Source organism: Pollachius pollachius, assembly GCF_949987615.1.
Source record: "Pollachius pollachius genome assembly, chromosome: 17".
Classification (NCBI taxonomy): domain Eukaryota; kingdom Metazoa; phylum Chordata; class Actinopteri; order Gadiformes; family Gadidae; genus Pollachius; species Pollachius pollachius.
Genome location: NC_136950.1, coordinates 5,118,208 through 5,138,415, shown reverse-complemented (window position 1 = coordinate 5,138,415; position 20,208 = coordinate 5,118,208). Strand labels below are relative to the sequence as shown.

The 20,208-nt window shown below is 50.4% G+C and overlaps 1 protein-coding gene across 7 annotated transcripts in view; it reads left to right on the top strand.

Moving 5' to 3' along the window:
• The window catches only part of rreb1a (ras responsive element binding protein 1a), a 50,467-nt gene extending 39,529 nt beyond the window's left edge, over nt 1-10,938 (top strand). For 4 of the 7 annotated variants that reach the window (XM_079754766.1, XM_079754764.1, XM_079754769.1 and 1 more), the window contains 8 exons: nt 185-2,003; nt 2,338-2,549; nt 2,858-3,052; nt 3,663-3,824; nt 4,409-4,567; nt 4,747-4,856; nt 4,992-5,784; nt 6,078-10,938. In XM_079754766.1, coding sequence (XP_079610892.1) covers nt 185-2,003; nt 2,338-2,549; nt 2,858-3,052; nt 3,663-3,824; nt 4,409-4,567; nt 4,747-4,856; nt 4,992-5,784; nt 6,078-6,952 — 4,325 coding nt within the window. In that variant the 3' untranslated portion in view covers nt 6,953-10,938. The remainder of the gene's footprint in view (nt 1-184; nt 2,004-2,337; nt 2,550-2,857; nt 3,053-3,662; nt 3,825-4,408; nt 4,568-4,746; nt 4,857-4,991; nt 5,785-6,077) is intronic. The other 3 variants (XM_079754767.1, XM_079754765.1, XM_079754770.1) reach the window with 3 other exon arrangements.
• The last annotated feature ends 9,270 nt before the right edge of the window (nt 10,939-20,208 follow it).

Genomic DNA, 20,208 nt, shown 5'->3' with positions numbered 1-20,208 from the left:
TTATCAGTTATGGACCACGGGGCCCTTCAGACAGCCTTCTACCCGTCCCATCATTTGCTTTGAACGGGGCCCTGAGAAATGTTAAGAGCATGGCTTGGTCTCCACCTCATGTTGTGTTATGTGAACCACGTTCGTGTTAACTCCTGTTAATCTCATCCCCCTCTCCCCCTGTCTCGTACCCCAGGCCAGAGCCAGAAGCAGATGCCCCCCTTGAAGCCCAAGCCGCCCCACACGCCCCGCAGCAGCCTGACGGCCTCCACGCCGCCCCCCCTGCAGAGCTCCCAGCAGGCCTCCCTGGGGTGCATCAGCCCCGGCCTGCCGCCGCCCGCGCCCAGCCTCTTCAAGACCCCTGCCTCCTCCTCCTCGTCCTCCTCCTCCTCGTCCTCCTCGTCCTCCTCCTTGGCGGCGGCGGCGGCGGCGGCCGGGAGCGGCGGGCAGATGGAGGCGGACTGCATGGGCGACGCCCGCACCCCGTCCTCGGACTCCCCGCCGGTGGCCGCCACGGCCCAGCAGGAGGAGGCGGGGCACAGCGCCCGCGGCAAGGCGGGCGGCAAGGCGGCGGGCAACGGCGGCAACGGCGGCGCCGCCAAGGGCTCGTTCCCGTGCCGCTTCTGCGACCAGGTGTTCGCCTTCTCGGGCGTGCTGCAGGCGCACATGCGCTACCACCTGGGCACGCTGCCGCACCAGTGCAACATCTGCGACTATGTGGCGCCGGACAAGGCCACGCTGATCCGCCACCTGCGCACGCACAGCGGCGAGCGGCCGTACGTGTGCAAGGTGTGCCACTACCCCTTCACCGTCAAGGCCAACTGCGAGCGCCACCTGCGCAAGAAGCACGCCAAGACGTCGCGCAAGGAGATCGAGAAGAACATCAAGTACATCACCGCCGCCAGCGAGGGCGGCATCACCATGGCGACGACCGCCACCGCCGCCACCCAGGAGGCGCCGGAGGGCGGCCGGGTCAGCGGCACGGAGACCACCTGCCAGTACTGCCAGGAGAACCTGGGCAGCTACCGCGCGCTGCAGATCCACCTGCGCACGCACGAGGCCAACGGCTGCCAGAGGAAGCCCTTCGAGTGCCGCTGCTGCGGCGCCGCCTTCCTGGCCAAGCGCAACTGCATCCACCACGTGCTGAAGCAGCACCCCGAGGTGCAGGAGCGGGAGATCGAGGAGCACATCGCCACCCTGCTGCCGGCCGCCATGCTCCCGCCGGCCCCCTCCTCCTCCGTGTCCGCCGCCGCCGCCGCCGCCGCCGTTGCCCGGAGCGGCCCGCTGGCGCTGCTCAACGGCCTGGCTCCGCCCCCCCGCCACCCCCTGAAGGCGGTGAAGGTGGAGGAGCTGACGGTGTACTCGGCGGACCCCGGCCCCGTGGCGGACCTGGACCTGGACCAGCCGCTGGACTTCTCGGCCAAGGGGAGCCGCGTGAGGGCCGGCAGCGTGGGCCCCTCGCCCGCCATCAAGGCGGAGAGCCTGTCCCCCGCGGGGCCCGACTGCTCGGCGCTGGACCAGCCCATCGACCTTTCCGTCCCCAGCAAGAGGCAGCGGCCGGCGGAGAGGAGGGCGATCAAGGTGGAGCCCAGCGCCTCCAGCATCGTGGAGCTGCAGCTGCAGGCCCTGGCCCTGACCAAGGCCCCCCAGCACGTGGAGGACCCCCCGGGCAGCGCCCTGGCCCCGCTCCACCCTCACCCCCAGCCCGGCTGCTACCAGCTGCCCCCCGGCTCCACCCCGCCCCCCTCCTCCCTCTCCGGCGCCGGGCCCCGGGCCCCGCGCCTCAAGCCCCTGCTGCCCAAGCCCTCGGCGCTGCCCGTCACCAGCCTGCCGCCCCTGGCCTCCATCGCCCAGATCATCCACTCCGTGTCCGGGGCCCCCGACCTGCTGAAGAGGGAGGCCCCCCCTCCGGAGGCCAAGGCCCTCGCGGGGCCCACCTCCTCCCAGGCAGAAGCGGCCGCCGGCCCCGCCCCCATGGAGGCCCAGAGCGAGGAGGCAGCGGAGACAGCGCCCAGGTAAACGAGCCCTCCGCCTCTTCCGTCCGCCTCTCCGTCTGTCCTGTGGGCTGCCCAATGGGTTGGCTGTTGGCAAAGTGATGCGTGCATTTAAACTGCGGGAGGCCCCAGGCGCCGACACAGCTCGTACCGCACCACACATGACTTGAATCACAGCCGCTCCGCTCCATCAGGCCCAGCCATCACAGACGGCAGCTCAGCCGTCACGTCATGACGGCTGAGCTGCCTGTTGAGAGGGCCCTGGGTCCACAGTTCCCCAGCGGCCCTCCGGCAGTGAGCCTGGCTGGCCGCGGTCTGAGCTCCTCACCCACCACCTCTTCCTCTCCTCTCCCAGCAGCAGCAGCAGCAGCAGCAGCAGCAGGAAGCGCCCCAGAAAGAAGGCGTCTCTGGCCAGGGAGCGCGGCCGGGCCCTGGGCTCCGGCGTCGACCTGGAGTCCAGCGGAGAGTTCGCCAGCGTGGAGAAGATGCTGGCCACCACCGACACCAACAAGTTCAGCACCTACCTGCAGACGACCAGGGCCGCCGGAGAGACCCCCGCCCGCCGAGGTGAGACCGACGGACGGGGCGGGAGGGAGACACGGGGTGGGACTGATGAGTGATCTGACCCCCCCCCACCCCCCACATAGAGAACAGAGCTCTGTTGGCCCACCAAAGCCTTACATGGCCTCACTCCCACAGATCAATGGCAAAGAAACACATTCCAAATGACATCACACGAGTATGACTCCTCTCTTAAGAGAAGCAAGCATACATCCAAACCCTAGGGGGATGGCTGAGGGCCGAATGCATTGGGTTGAAGTGGCACCCCATAACATGAGAGCCAGACTCAGGTGTCCTGTCTGCTTGTCCCGTAGGAGAGGCTGAGGGTCAGGGAGGGGGGACAGGGGAGGACTGCGGGGCGGAGGACAGTAAGCCGGCGGTGATCGCCCCCCAGTCCAAAGGGAAGAAGAATGCCTACTCCAACTCAGTCCAGAAGATGACCTGTCCCTTCTGCCCACGCGTCTTCCCCTGGGCCAGCTCCCTGCAGCGACACATGCTCACACACACTGGTAGGAGCCCAGACACACACACACACACACACACACATATGTATTCACACACACACACACACACACACACACACACACACACACAGACACACACACACACACACACACACACACACACACACACACACACAAACACACACTCTCACACACACTGGTAGGAGCCCTGATACACGCATGCACGCACGCACACACACACAGGTAGGAGCCCTGACACACACACACACACACACACACACACACACACACACACACACACACACACACACACACACACACACACACACACACTGGTAGGAGCCCTGATGCACGCGCGCACACCCACACAGGTAGGAGCCCTGACACACACGCGCACACACACACACACACACACACACACACACACACACACACACACACACACACACACACACACACACACACTGGTAGGAGCCCTGATGCACGCACGCACGCACACACAGGTAGGAGCCCTGACACACACACACACACACACACACACACACAGACCTCTTTCCTGTGTGTGCGTGCACACGTTCACAAACGCCCAATACCCTGAAGCACCTACCCAAGAGTCTTAGTGGGTGCTCCTCCTCACCTGTTCCCCCCCCCCCAGGTCAGAAGCCCTTCCCCTGCCCGAAGTGCGACGCCTTCTTCTCCACCAAGTCCAACTGTGAGCGCCACCTGCTGCGCAAGCACGGCGTGGCCAACCGCTCGCTGCGGCGCAACGGTTCACTGGGCCGCAAGGATGGCGAGGACGGCTCCCACGACAGCGGAGGTGAGACCCCCGGGCCACACACACGCACACACACGCACACACACACAGGCACACACACACACACACAGGCAGGCACACACCTTGGACCCACACCTGGTGTGATCCCGAGCTGTTGGGAGGAGCTTGATTTGATTAATTACGACATATCAAATGGGTAAAATAAAAACAAACACAATCATTGGATCTGTTCAAACTATTGAACAAATGAATGAAAGTGTGAACAAATTAAATCAAAGGTTGGACTTCTAAAGTCTAAGTTGGGTGCAAACACATTCTTCATCCCGCAGTCTGCTACCTCTCCATCATCTTGTCTGCACTTTCAACGTAGATCCAACCAACATTCACACACATGTTTGCTGACTTCAAACATGTAGTCCACATCCAGTCCATAACAATCTACCCCTGTGGTAAACATGTTTCCAGGTTCAAGGTTCAAATGACTTTATTGTCCCCCAATAGGCCAATGCGTGTGCAGCAGATAGTATACAAATCACACACAATCACACACAATATACAAAATGCTTGTCCTAGCAGAAGTGCAGCTCTCTGAATGAACTCTGAACTCTTACGTCCGGTCTCCACAGACAGCCAATCAGACGCGGAGCAGACGACCCAAGAGGCCGTGGACCTCAGCAGCCCCCAGTCGGGCTCCGCCCCCTTCCCGGAGCAGAGAGCCGGGTCTTTAGACCAGCCCAAACATCGGACAGCCCCCAACACTAGCCCCGCCTCCAAGCCAGGCCAAGGTCAGCGGGACACTAACGCTGTCAATCAAAGGCTATGCATTTTAGCTTGTCCTCCTGAATCGAATCGCTCGTATTCTTCGTATTTTAGTAAATATTTGTTACGTGCGTCCTTGTTTGGTTTTAATAGATATGTGGTCTGTTGATATGGTGATTAAACACTTGGTTTGTTTTGTTGCTAGGGTCTAGTTCCGCAGAGCAGCCTAGAAGCATGGATCCCTCAGGCCAGCAGGAGGCGCCAAAGAACCGACAGCAGCCACTACAGATCAACACTAACAACATGGTTACCAAGGTCAGTCCTGTGTAAACAAAGCTGCATTTACAAGTCTAGAATGGGTTCTTAAAATCAATACACCTTTTTGGACGTTGTGTATTATCTCCTCTGCCGCCCTTCCATTCATCCCCTCTGCTCTCCTCGCTCTCCTAGATGGAAAACGAGGACGATGAGGATTGCCATAGCAACAAGAGCCTGGACCTGAACTTCGCCAGCAAGCTCATCGACTTCAAGTTCTCCCCGTCCTCGGCCTCCGGGTCCGGGGAGGGGGAGGGGGCGCCGACCTCCCGCCCTCCCAGCGCCCATACCAACACCCCCCCTTCCTCCTCCTCCTCCTCCTCCTCCTCCTCCACCCCCTCCTCTGGCCCGGCGCCGGCCGGCCTCCACGAGGAGCAGAGGGCGCCAGCCGCCGCCTCGCCTGGCGCCGCCGCCGCCGCCAAACCGACAGAGTACAAGCACGTGTGCCGTGTGTGCAGCAAGAGCTTCCGCTACGCCACCACCCTGGCCCGCCACGAGAGGGCGCACCTGAGCGAGGAGAGTCCCGCCGCCGCTGCCGCCGGGTCGGAGGTCACGCCGGGGAAAGAGCAGACCCCCGAGGCGGCGGCCGCCGCCGCCGCCGCCGAGACCCCCGAAGGGGAGGAGAAGAACGCAGAGCAGGAGGAGGAGGAGGAGGAGCAGGAGGACGAGGAGCAGGAAGAGAGGAGGAGGAGGAGGAGGATGATGAGGAAGGAGGGAGGAGAGAGCGGGGAGTCGGAGATGGAGGAGGAGGAGGACGAGGAGGAGGAGCGCAGCGACGAGGAGGGCGGCGCGGCCGAGCCAAAGAGCAGCGAGGAGGGGGAGGACCGGGCCGGGATGCGCGTGGACAAGAGGAAGAAGATCTGCAGCGTGTGCGGGAAGCGCTTCTGGTCGCTGCAGGACCTGACCCGCCACATGCGCTCCCACACCGGTGCGTGGTGCTCCTGCTTCCCTTTGGGACCCCCGGGGGACCCGTGTATTCAAACGCTAGCTGCGGGTCGACTGTTTTGTTGTTTTATATATCGGCTCTCCTTGACGTCCACCCGGCCCACAAAATGTTTGGTTCTTGTTATTTGAATACGGTTGTAGGGTATTGCTTTCTCATTCATTTTATGAAACATAGGGACCGAAAGTGACCGTGAAATTATGGTTAATCACGAAGCGCTTAAACATCCTGACTCTGGGTGGCCCCTGTTCTGACGGTGTCTCTGTCTCTCCTTGCAGGCGAGCGGCCGTACCGCTGCCAGACGTGCGAGCGCACCTTCACCCTGAAGCACAGCCTGGTGCGCCACCAGCGCATCCACCTCAAGCCCCGGGGGGCCGAGGGCCCCGAGGCCGCGGGGCCCCACGCCGGGGACGGCGAGGTCCCCGGCGACGCCAGCGAGTACGGGGACTCCTCCTTTACCCCCACCTCCACCTGCACGCCCTCGGAGAACGAGAGCGAGGGAGGCAGCGCCGTCGGGGTCGGAGGTCGAGGAGAAGTGGGCCGGGACGAGGAGGAGGAGGAGGAGGAGGAGGAGGAAGAGGAGGAGGAGGAGGCGGGGGAGGAGCAGAAATTGTCTGAGCCCGCTGGTGAGTTGAAACAAGAACCAGAAGTGGCCGTAGAGAAGAAGGACGTGACGGAGGAGGAAGAGGAGAAGGAGGATGCACAATCGGGGCCGCAGGAGAATCCTTTGGAGGCCGTCGGTGCGTCTCCTGGAACAGAACCGGCCCCAGAGTCCAGCCAACCCAGCGGGCCCCCCACCCCTCCAGCGGAGGCCCCCGCCACCCCAGACACCACGGGGGGCTCAGAACCCCCTCCTGCAGAACAGGCTCCGCCTCCCGCGGCCGCCGAGCCGGCACCTACCGGCCCAACCGCCGCCGCCGCCGCCTCCACCGAGGCAACCGCCTGCGACACGCCGGATCCCCCCGCCGTCGCCGTGGCAGCCGCCGCCTCGCCCATGCCATCGGATACGCCCGCCCGGGAAGTAGCCCCGCCCTCAGCCCCGCCCACAGCTCCCCCCAACGCCTCCACCACCTCGGAGCAGGAGATCCAGGCCGAGGCGCCCACAGAGCACGTGCTGCCCAGCGCAGACTCTCCCCTGGCGGGTGCGGAGTGAGGCTGCTCAGCCCCCCCGCACACACACACACACACACAAACACACACACACACACACACACACACACACACACACACACACACACACACACACACACACACACCCCCTGCTCCTCTACCTCTCAGCAACCGCCTGGTTCTCTGAAGGTCGGAACAAACCTGACTATCGTCACCAGAGTGCCATATCGACGCGACTATGAATATAACGCGCCACCATCGATGACGACGACGACGATGATGAGGAGGATGATGATGATGCCTATGACAATGGTGATGTAACAGAGGGTTTGGACAGAGACTCAAACCTCTTATCCTTGAAGTGCCTTACTACTTGTTCCTCTTCTTTCACATGATTTACTTGTCAATCTTTGTCTACAGTATATTGGGGAGTGGATCCAATTTTAAAGCTTTTTATGATTGCGCAAAACAATGTTTTTTTTTCATTTTTATTATTGGTTTTGCCAATCGATAATTTCAGCAATAAAATAATACATTTATCCTTGATTTTTGTATGAGAATTCATGATCAAGTTTGCGGACGCAGGCAGATTGTGGCGATCAGCCCGTTCGGTTCGGGCGCCGTGGGGCTCACCTGACTTCTACATCGACCAATCACAAACACTCTTTGTCCAGGGCCGGGCAACCCACATGCTGCAGACTAGGAGGTCTTTTCAAACTGGAATGTATGCAATATGGCGGACAGTCTGAGAGCCAAAACGGACGGACAGACAATTGGATATCTCTCTTTCTACGGACCTGCTTTTCTGAGTAAACTTTTTTTCTTTTTTTAATAAACTGCCGTTGCGGCTCTCCGGAGCCGTTTTTGTTGAGTTTTTCCTGACGCAGGGTCAGTCAAGTGCATTGAGAAACAAACAAACCAAAACTTTATAATGTAACTGATGTCATCCCAGCAGGCCTCGCTCTGTGAAGGGCTGCAGGTTGGATATTTTGTTTATTTTCTTCTTCCTCGTTTCACTATTAATCTTAGTCGCCCAGAAGCGTGTCACTCATTGACAGATTGATATGGGCAATATTTGCCCCTCCCCCTCCTTCCCCAATGCATTCTGGAGGTTGGTTTATGTTCATAATTTCTCATCTGTTTCGGTTGATTCCACATGTACATTAACTGTATTGTGTGTGTGCGTGTGTAAGGTGTGTCTGAGTTTAATACTAAAGTATTTTTGTTTTTGGCTCTTAGTGGGCTTTGTTTTTTGATGAGTAAGTGTCTGTCAAGTTGGATGTTTTCTATTTTATAATGAACAAATCTTTTTTCTCTCTTTTTCTAAGATTATTGTCTGAGTGTGTGATCTGGTTAGGCCGTGTCATTATCATCACCCCCCCCCCCCCCCCCCAGTAGTGTTTGTAGAGAGACATGACAACACTGTGGTTTTGCTCGCCCTCCAAGGTTTCACACGGGGAAAGCACTAGAGTGGTTCTCCTAACAACCGAATAGTTGACAATCTGCAAAAGAACCAAGTCTTCAAACAGGTCTTCCACATTTCTAACCTTCACCGGGCTGACCAAGGGGCAAACTGACGCTTGCTGAGTCCCACATCATTGTTTGATTCATTTTTTTTATTCTATACCTTCTGATCCACAAAATGATTTTCCATTGCTCTGGCATCAACTTCAGGCTCATGATGCCCCTTAAGTTTGACAGGAAGGCCTATACTTCTGGTCTTTTCTTTGTCTCTTTGGCAACGTTCTAGACAATATGATTTGAAATGAGACCTGTGAACTGTGGTTCTTAAGCCTTAAACACGCCAGTGTCCTTAATCTCGGAGCGGTTCTGACCGTCTTGCTTCTGCGGTTGGTTTGAGAGCCGTTGATGTAGTAGAGGGACGTGGAGGCTTCCAGGGCACCGCGTCCCGCCACGTCGTCACTGAACGGACACACCGCTTCCACTGTGTCCGCTAACACGCGTTAGCGGGGCTAAAGGGCTAAAGGACCTGTGCTGACTGCAGAGCTAGCTATGTGGACTTGAATCTCTTCATATAAACTCTTGTTTCATGTGAATGCATCTCCGTGATGCATTCACAACCCCCAGACATTGACTGGGGATAACAGGATCGTAGCACGACAGCTGCTTGCCGAACTGAGCAGCAATGACGACATGGGCCTGCTGGGCTTACTGCAAAAACTGGCAGTAATATTGCACAAAACGACTACTTCTACAACTAATATCAACGACCACAATACTCGACTGGTAATAAGGTGTATTGTTAACAATAAGTACGTTTGAGTTGGACTTCTGACGTACTTTGACTCTCTTAGAATGATCTCACTTAAATAAGCTGTCTGACAGACTGAGCCTGGTGCTCCTCCCCAGGCCCGTTGGCGCCATCTAGTGTGGCGGCCAAGGTAGTACACAGTATTCCATTACTCAGCATGTCCTCTGCAGCGGAGTCCAAAGCAGTTCTAAAGGCCTCAGAGTCTCTGCTCCTCTGAGTCTCTTCTCCTCTATCTCTGCCTGGCCCTTTCTGTCTCAATAACCGTTTAGTTCAGCTTTAAACCGTGTGTGTGTGTGTGTGTGTGTGTGTGTGTGTGTGTTTATGTGGCTATGCACGGGCATGGAAATACTGGAGGTTCATTTCAATGCACATGGACAGTTTTTTTGTTTTTTAAATGTATTTATTTAGAGCCCGGATGCATATATGTGTGTGTGTGTGTGTGTGTGTGTTTGAGAGAGAATGAGAGAGAGAGAGAGCAGGGGGGGGGAAAGGAGGTTAAGGGCAGTCTCGACAATGACTTGAGAAGAAGCCATGTATTAAATATATAACAACATTGCTGTAGATTTGTTTTGCATACTGTTGAGTTTTAGTTGTCGTCTTTCTGTTTGTTTCCAATGTGTAGACTAACTGCCCTCTGTGTTGTGTTTGAGGCGGCTGTTGGGAATAGAACTAGCAATAATGCATTATCTCTGAATCCAAAAAGCTTTATGTAGATCTCATGTATGTGAGTTGATAACAATCTGTCTGGTTCTGTTTATTTGTTCTTTCTTGTTTGGCTAAGAATTGATTTTCTGTTTTTGTTTTTCAATACAATAGGCTATATACATAAATATATATATAAATATATATAAATATAAATGCATATTAAACTGTGAAGCTCCAATGTGTTCAGTTAAAGGGTAGGGTAGGCTGTAGGTGAATCTTTATTCGTTTTTGCATGTCAAGCGAATTTGTTCATTCATGAATAATTGTTTCTTTGCTTTCTCCGTATATACAAATATATATGCATATATATGTATATACATGCATAAATGTGTGTATATATATGCATATATGTGTATATATATGAATCTTGCTCTCAGGGTCTCTATGAAATCCATTATTCAGAAATGTTTTGCCCCCTAGTTTCCCGAGTTGCCAGGTGCCCCCACCCCCTTTAAATTGTGATTATTTTACTATTTTTGTTTCTTATTTTAATGATGATTCAGAACTGTCAATCACTACATCAAGCACTTGACTGTGAAGTGGGCGTGGTCAGAACAGGAAACGGAACGGCTCAGTTAACGGTTCGCTCAGTGAGCCGCCGATCGTATTTTTATTTTACATCTGCCAGCACAAACGACTGATGGGTTAAAATATCGGGCTTGAGTTCCTGATGGTTGGTTTTGGACTCGGGTTGGTTAGCGTCAAGGTCATCCCGGGACCGTCCTCGGGCCGACCTGCTGGGGTTGTGGTTTGGGGTCTGGTCCGACGGGCCGCCTAGGGGGTTTGAACCCCCCGGGGTTTAAGGCTGTAGCTATACTGACATTGGCTGTGTCCTCCTGGCACTGATGTCCAAGGGATCGCAACTCTCCTCTTAAAGACACACACACACACACACACACACACACACACACACACACACACACACACACACACACACACACGCACACAGGACCTCAGTCAGTTATGTATGAGCGTGCGCCACGCCTGGAACGCTGACCTTGTTCTGTATGCAACTCATTTAAGAAAAAAAAAGCAATAAAGATAACATTAAATGAAATGTGTGAATCAAACCAATGTGGTTGTTGCCCTTTATTCATGTGTTTAATATGGCTAAAGATCATTATTGTATATTGATAACCTTGCCCTTGGATTCTCTGCCCTTTCAAAGACCGCCGATCTGAAGCTGCTAAAAGGAACCTGCATGAATGACAGGATAAGATCAGAGAGACATGCCGAGACATGGATATTATTACATAGATACTAGGTACTATAATAACATGCTCTTCAGTACTGCACTACCAATATCGGATCTTTATAGGTAGTACCTATCAATGTCATAATGTAGAACAGAGTATTGTGTTACATTAATGTCCAAATCTACTATACAAATCTACTGCCACCACTATGCAGACTGCCAGAAAACGACAGAGCCATTCTGGCTGTGGAGCAATTTAACCACCCCCCCGGTCCCATAGCTGCTGGCATCTGCAGAGACGGCTGTAGGCTGTGTCATGAAACAAAAGGATCGATGAGGTTGTTTGAGTACTACTTGGGAAGTATGCTGCCTTTACCTCCATCACCGTCATCTATTTATTCACTGTAGAACGGTACCCCACTACAGGTAAACCACACAAAAATGTGCGATGCAATTTTTATGTTGACACATTTCTCATGGTGTAACTTCTGCACTGAAATTAGCATACAGACATCGGTCCGATAGGGTTATAAAGGCATGACCAAAATGCAGGATTGGGTTGACCAGTTTCTCTAACAGCGTAGTGGACGATGAAACGCAGGAAGAGACCCACTGTTTAGGAGATGATAGATGGTTATAGGCCATTTGTTTCATGGTTCCTGCAAGAGAGAGTGGGGTAGGTCTGAACTCTCTGTCTTGTATGGGGGGGCAGCCTGGTGCCTATCATCAGGCTACTAGACGGCTACCACCCTGCCATCCCTATGGTGTTGTATGGCACCATTCCCTTGAAAGCTGGGTTCCTCTGCTTTCTGCTGCCTGAGACCCAGAACATGGAACCTCAGGACCAGACTGAAATGAGGCCAGCCTACACTTGGTGTTTTTACAAAACGTTTTATTGAGTAAGTTGATAAATTTGAGAACAAGTTGAAAACAAATGCTTACCATTATTGTGTTTGTGTTGCTTTAAACTTGTATGTGCTAGTTACATGTCACTGTTTATAATTTCAGAACTAAAAAGGATGGGTTGTTTGATACTGAATTACAAGAAGACACATAAATAGCATTTTGGTTAATTTATTTGTCTTAGGTTAGTAGACAACCTTATTTTTCATATAATCAGGAAAATTCAGTAGATGGTCACAGGAAGATATCAAATTAATGAATAATAGTAATATAATGAATTAAAAGTGAGTAATATATTAATCATTGACTAAATGACTAAAGGGTTTAGTGGCATCTGGCGGGGAGAATGTAGATTGCAACATTAGATTAGATTAGATTAGATTCAACTTTATTGTCATTGCACAAGTAAGGAGAACCAGTACGGCGAAATGCAGCTTACATCTAACCAGTAGTGCATCATCAAGTGCTTTTCCTTACGGCAGTGCTTAAAAAAAAAGTATACCTCCTCAACCACTATGATGTATGCTAAGAGATTTCTGTCAATAACCTCCTAATTACTGCTTATTGATAGTAAGTAAGGAAGTTGTTGTAGGTATGACTAAAGATCTTTATATGCTTTGCTCAGTATGTGCCGTATAAGGTGGTAATACCACAAAAATAGTCATTGTCCCTAATAACACTTAATAAATGTGGTCTATTCTTATGTAACAAAAAACACAAAAGATTTAATACCATCAAAATAACTTTTAGGAAACACAAAAAAATAAATCTTTCTAACTCAGAATATGTTCCCCATTCTCAAGTAAGTAATTCACCAGTAGTTTGACACTTTTACCCTATTCTAAAGTTGCCTCCTCTTCACAGTTAATCCGTTATAGTTTACCTTTTATTAAACAAAAACAAATATTTGCTTGTTAAAATTTATCATAACATATTTTTTTTAAATGGATGGGAGTTCTAATACTGAATTCCCCTGGGGGCAAGTTAAAGTTATTATATTGTAGGTCTACTTTTGATTTCAAAATATCAAATAATAATAAATCAACATGCCACTATGAAATCATACAATCAAGTCACAGAATTGCAATATATTTTATTTAAAAAAGACTTAAATCCAAAAATTATTTAGAATAATTTTAAACGGGCAATTGCTCTGACGCTAGCTTAGCCACTTCTTAGAGGTTAACACGGTTTTAAACTCGTCGGTGACGCAATAAGTCACGTGACGTCTTAAACTCCATTTCTGTGTCATATGTACCTGTGGTTTAACCTGCAGCTGCATTTTACCTTGATCTCAATTGCTGTGTCTTCAGAGAAATTCACATGACGTGGTTTTAGAGGAGACTAAACCAGTTTGCAGGATGAAACAAGGCTCCATCATAACCGATACACACACACAGAATTAGTTTTATGAATTATTATTATTAGTATTAATAATAATGTATGATACATTTACACTTATTACACCAGATAGGCCTTCAGCACAATAAAGGCTACAATATAGGAGTTGCTTAAGTAGGCAAGTGCCCAACTAAAACTCAACAAAGAACAGATTATTTGTATGCAAAAAAATAAATGAACGCACAGAGGATCGTACTATTCAACAAAACATAAAAAGGTCAATTCCCATTTTACCATGCTTAACTAAAATGGTTAGCAATAATAGATTGGCGAAATGGACTTCCTGCTAGATCAGCAGTATCGGGCCCAGCAGAGGTTTAAAGTTCTCAAGTCCAAGGCCTATTGGCTGAGGGAAACGGGGCTCATCCCAGTCGATTGCCAAGTTGTGTCGATTGCCACTCGCATATTAATTAGTCTTCAATTAATTAATTAATCACGTTTGCATACACACCAAGAGAAACAATAACAAGTAATTGATTGATTGACTGATTGATGTAGGTGAAGGCAGATTCAGATTCCAGACTCAGATTTCCACAAAAAGTAGCCTAGACTATTTCATAATATATTTCAACATTATTTGCGTTTTACTATATTAAAGTTCACTTTACATTCCCATTAAGTTTTTGTTGGTAATTATAGCACAAAATTCATCCACCCATAAGTTAAGACTGCATCTGCTGGGGTATACTAGAAATCAGAGTACTTCTGGTTTCCAAGCAGTTTAACCCGAGTTTAACTAGGAATCAGCTGATCTTGTGTGATTCGTTACACAGCAATCGCGTCCAACTTCTTGCGCAGCTGCGTGAAAACTCCTTAAAACCTCAGTTTTAAGGAGTACGGTTTTATAAACTCTGTTTTAAGGAGTACAGTTTTAAATGCTAACTGACAGAGCAATTGGCTCAATATATCCTCTGCCAAAGAGTGACGAAATTGCTTTGAGAAGAAACATCAGAACGAAAGTAAACACTGAAGTATGTATTTTTTCATGTTTCTGCAGGGGAGTTGATTTTACATTTAAAGACGGCAGGCGTGCCGTCTTTAAATGTAGGATTTAGAGTTAGATATAAGATTTAGATTTATACACACGATTTAGCTTCAGATAAATCATTTAGATTCAAATGAATATTTAACATATAGTATATATATATATATATATGTGGAAAAAGTGACATGGAAATTGCAGTGCATTTTCGAAGGGTGTTTATTTGCCAAATCCGGGCAAAATGAAGCAAAGCTAGAGCTGAATATGGAACAAGTGGGCAAGTTTTCAGCAGGAAAAGTTTACAAGCGGCCCCCCAAAGATAAGTCGACCTAAACCTCAGAAAATGAAATTATGGCCATAGGTCATAAACAAGGGCATATGGATAAACAAGAGTTACGTATGTAACTACGGTTCTATGAATTCTGGATGACCGCCAGAGGCAGTGCTTAACACTGGATGTTATCCATCGCGCTTGCGCAGGTCAAGTATTTAATATCAACAAAGTCACACGTGACCGGGGATGATGTCGGGCCGCCCGTCTATATAAGCCCATGTCACTCTCCAAGATGTCCCTTCAGAATCTTCTCGCAAGATTCTGAGTGACCGAGAACTCTGGCTGTCATCCAGAATTCATAGAACCGTAGTTACATATGTAACTCTCGTTCTACTTAATTCTTACTGACCGCCAGAGGCAGTGCTTAACACTGGATGACTATTAGCAACGTAGTCACAAGGAATCCTGTACCCACCTATTAGGAAGGGCCTGAGGGTTCCTGAAAAACAGCTGCAGCCACTGTGTGGTGAGCCGCTACATTGACCCTGTAAAATTGGGCAAAGGTGCACGCTGAAGCCCAGGAGGCCGCTGCACAAATCTCACTTAGAGGCACTCCTTGTAGTGCTGCCCAGAAGTTGGAGACACTCCTGGTGGAATGGCCTCTGATGTTAAGAGGCAAAGGCAGTCCTCTTGACTTGTATGCCTCCTCAATTACCTCCACCACCCACTTGGAAAGCCTCTGTCTGGACAGCGCTTGCCCCTTCATCGGGCCCCCATAGCAGACAAACAGGCCATCAGACTGGCGAAAACCAGCAGTTTCCTGTATGTAACATCTCAAGGCTCTCACCGGGCAGTAGTTCCGGGAGTAGTTCTGCTGAACTAGCTTCCTCATCCGGTGGGTGTGAGGGACTATAAGCTGCTAGCTCTATGACCTGATTATAGTGGGCCGAAAGCAGTCTCTTTGGAAAAAAAGATGGGTTAGGCCACAGTGCCACCTCTGTGCCGTCTGAGTTCCAGTGTATGCACTGTTCACTCACTGACAACGCATGAAGCTCACTCACACGCTTGGCTGAAACGATCGCTAGAAGAAAGGCAACCTTTGCCAACAGCCATTTCAGTGGCGCCTGATCCAGGGGCTCAAACGGGGGAAGACAGAGGGCTCCAAGTACCAGAGGTAGGTCCCATTTGTGAACCTTGACAGCCCGTGGGGGGTTCCTCCACTGGCTGGAGGAACCCCCCAGGAATGAGACCCAACCGCCTGGCTATCAACCTTAATGTGCCTGGATGAAATGGCAGCCACATAGACCCTTAAAGTGGAGGCAAATAGCTTATTTTCCAGTAAGGACTGCAAAAAACACAGTATCATCGGCACTGAGGAACACTCCGGTACCTCTCTCTGAGCCTCACACCACTTTGCAAATATCTTCCACCTGTCAGCATAAAGTGCCCTGGTGGAGGGAGCTCTTGAGTCTATGATGGTTTGAACTACCTCCTGGTCACATGCCATTATAAGTGGATCAGGCCCCTCAAGGGCCAAACCCATAGCTGCAGGCACTCTGGTCTGGGGTGCCAGATGTGGCCCCCCAGCTGTGAGAGCAGGTCCCGCCTCTTCGGCAAGTACCATGGATCTCCTTCCAGCAGCCTGTACATTACTGAAAACCAAGGTCTCCCTGGCCATTTTGGGGCAACCAGCAGGAGTCTGTGGTTCCCCTTCTGAACTCTGTGTAGAGTTAACCCCATCAGTGGAAATGGCGGGAAGGCATAAAGGAGCTGACGTGGCCATGGATGTGCCAAGGCATCCTGTCCCATCTGACTTTTCTCTGACAGGGAGAACCAGAGAGGGCAATGTGTTGTGGACTCTGAAGCAAACAGGTCCACCTCTGCTTTGCCATATTTGCTCCATATTGCCTCTACTACCTCTGGGTGGAGTCGCCAATCCCCCGACGGAGGTTTCTGGCGTGAAAGAAAGTCTGCCACCGTGTTCTGTGGCCCTGAAAGGTACATAGCCCTGAGGCTGGAAAAGTAAGGGAGAGCCCATACAAGGAGTTGCTGTGCAACCTGTAATGACTGAGCCGACCTTGTGCCCCCTTGGTGGTTCACATTGTAGACAGCTGACTTGTTTTCGCATCGTACCAGAACATGTCTGCCCCTCAAATATGGCAGGAATTTGCGGTGCGCTAAATAAATAGCACAGAGCTCGAGCACATTTATGTGCTGTGTCCTGTGCTGCGCAATCCAGAGCCCTCTCACCGCCCTGTGCTGCCACACTGCCCCCCAGCCAGAGAGCGAAGCATCCGTCACCACTACGTTGCGGCGTGAGGGGATCGAACCCAGTGTGACACCTTTGGCAAGATATGCCCTGCGTCTCCTTCAGTACCTGCCCCCACGGGTCAGAGGACGATTGGCGCCATAACCTTGTTGTGTAACCCTGCTGTCTCGGTAGGGATGTAGCTCCCCGAAGGCTAGCAAACTGCTGCCGTGTCTGGTTAGCCTGGATGCCATGATCCAAGGCCTGTTGTGCTGCTGGGCCAAACAGCTCTCCCGGAACTACGGGGAGAGGGCGGAGGGTTCTCCTGCATGGCTCTGATAATGGGGACTGGGCCAGCCATACCTAGCGGCGAGCCAGCATAAGTGACGATATCAGCCTACCAAGCTCTCTGGTCATGAAGGCAAACGCCTGCAAAGACGTGTCACTTAGACTCTGCACTGAAGTATCTGCACTGGATGATTGCAAGGACTGAGACAGGGCCAGTATCATATGGGACAAGGAGTTCCCGATACGGCCCATACGTGCCGCTGTGTCATAGCACTTCGTTAATAGGTCATCAGTGATGCGACACTGTGGCCTGGGACAGCAAGCATTCGGCCTCAACACCTCCTCTGGTGCCACAATGAGGGAGGCAATGGTTGGCTCTACGGCTGGCAGTCGGTCAAGTCCATGCTTGCTGACATTCTCATTGAAGCCAAGGCCCTGCTGTCACTGTGTGATGAGATAGAGATCTGGGGTCTGGCCAGCATCTGTGAAGCTCCTCAATATATGGCTGGGAGGGAGGCACAGAAAAAGTATCTTGTGGCGGGACACGCCTAAAGAATGCACTAGCTGGAGCAATTGCTGCTGGAGCCTCATCCAACCCTAAGCGTGCCAGTGCCATTCGGACCACTGGCTTAACCATGGCCGGGGAAGCTTCTGAGCCTGCCCTAGACCCACTCCCTACATGCTGGGAGCCATCTTCAGAAGCCTGGGTAGAAGCCTCTACCTCGCTCTGTCCCGGCCTGTCTTCATAGAACTGGCTACAGGAAGCCCTCGTAGACAGGGGATCTCCGTCCCATTCTGGTGTAGTTGGAGCCTCAGCCTGAGGGATTGACCCCTGGGTTGAAGCCAACCTGACTTTAACTGCCAAATATTATTTGTCATTAGTTAATGTTTTTTTTGTTTATATTTATGTATTCAATTTGTTTAATATATTGAGTTCGCCACATTAGGTAGGAACCAAAGTTTCCGACATATGTACCCTAACAACCAGTTAAAATGTAACAGCCAATTGACCAGTAAAAAACGTGCTCAGATGCCTCGTGTGTTGAAGTGAAGTAACAAGTTATGAAGTTAAGCAGAACAGTTAAGATGTTTTTCTTTGGGATATTTTGAAACAAGCATTTTTGCGGAAGAAACCTCATTCCCTCATGGTTATGTGCAGCCAGCGAGGTATGTGTATAGCAAGATAACATTTATTTTCTGAATATATTTGTGTTAACCTTTTACCGTATGTAACCGTGTCTATTTTACATTATCATATGTGTAGTTCGACGGTGGATATTGCAATGGATGATTGTGGACGGAGAGATGGCAAGGAGCAGCAATAAATCCATCAGTAACGAGAACCACGGTGTCGTTTATTTCCTGGAGGGAGTGATAGTCGAACTCGGACCTGCGTGAACGTTCAAGAACCTGCGCCATGCCCAGACCTGCTCGCGCCCGCTCGTGCCCGACAACTTATCAAGACGAGAAGCTCAGATAAGCCCACGTTTGCATTAAGGACACTCACGTTCATCCGTTTTTCATTAAGACGTCCATAAGTCAGACACTGAAGTTTGTGTTCTGAAAGGTGACAAGGAACTGTGTGAAGCCTTTATAATAATAACTGTGGTTTAAAGTGTATAAAGAGGCATTTATTGAGTTTGTCAATTAAAGAAAAATAAGTGACAACATTTTTAAGTTCTTTTGAAATTATAATAATTAATAATTGCTATGTGATATTACCAAGCTTTTACAACGGTTCTCTTTGAAAGGTTAATCTGAAGGATGTTAACCTAATTTATTTTGACTAACTTATTTTGTGTTACCTACACTGTTAATGTCAATTGCATATAGGCATTAATAAATAATCTAAGATGTCAGAAACAAGTGAAAAAACACAGGTAGAAGAGGTAAAGCAGACCGAAGAGTCTTAACGTTGTACGACAAGCAGTACAGCCTGAAGAGCCTCGTCAAAATCAGAGAGCTAGAACATTAACAGGAAAGGGTAGGGAATTCCACCAAGAAAAAATGAAAGGATTGTCACTTCGTTTCGACAGCATTTATGAGCGCTGGAAAGTTCTGACTAAAGTAGCTAAGAAGTCTGTAATCAAACAAGACCCAAGTTATATCCTACAAGAACACATTGAAGGTATTCAAAGAGAAGAATCTGAGCTGAACAGTGTTTATGATGAATACAGAAAGATTGACAGCCCTGCTCATGACATGAGACTTAAGTTGGACAGATGTGCATCAGTCACCAAGATCGTCATACAGAATGCACTGTCACAAATAAAAGGAACAGAGGAGGAGCTTATTTGGCCTGACGCTAGCTCTATATTTGCATCTTCAACCTCCAGTGTTTTATTTCCTGCCTTTAACGGTTCTAAAACTAATTCCAATCGCTCTGGTGTATCCTCATCCAAAATTCAAGAAGCTGCTGCAGAGTATGCACGCACACGTGCTGTATTGAAGATTATGGCTGAGCAAGACAGCCAACAGGCAGAGCTGCAGAGACTTGAAGCTGAGGATAAATGTATGGTTGCAGACCAAGAAGCAGCTGCAGTAACTCGCCGTCTTCAAAGTGAAAAGGAAGAAATCGAGCGCAAGATAGAAAAAAAAAAACTAGAAGCTGCTCTTTTAAAGAGACAGTATGAAGAAAACGCTGCAAGAAGAAAGTCAGTTGAAAATCTGAAAAGAGAGCTTGCTCGTTTGGAAGAGCTAAAGAGGCTAAACGCAGCCAAAGCAAAGCTTGAAGTGTATGATGCAAATGAGCTCAATCCAGCCCAAGACTTTGTTCCACAGAATACTGAGGCTGAGCTGCCTACAGGTGTGCATGCAATAAATCAGGTGAATACTGCTGACCAGCATCCGCCACCATTCAGAGATGCAACTCCAAGAAGTGTGCTCCCAAACGATATGGGAGACCTGGTGAAAGTTTTAGCTGAGGCTATATCAGCAAACAGGCTCCCAATTCCAGAGCCAACAACATTTAGTGGAGATCCACTCAAGTTCAATCATTGGAAATCATCCTTTCAGATACTTATTGAGAAAA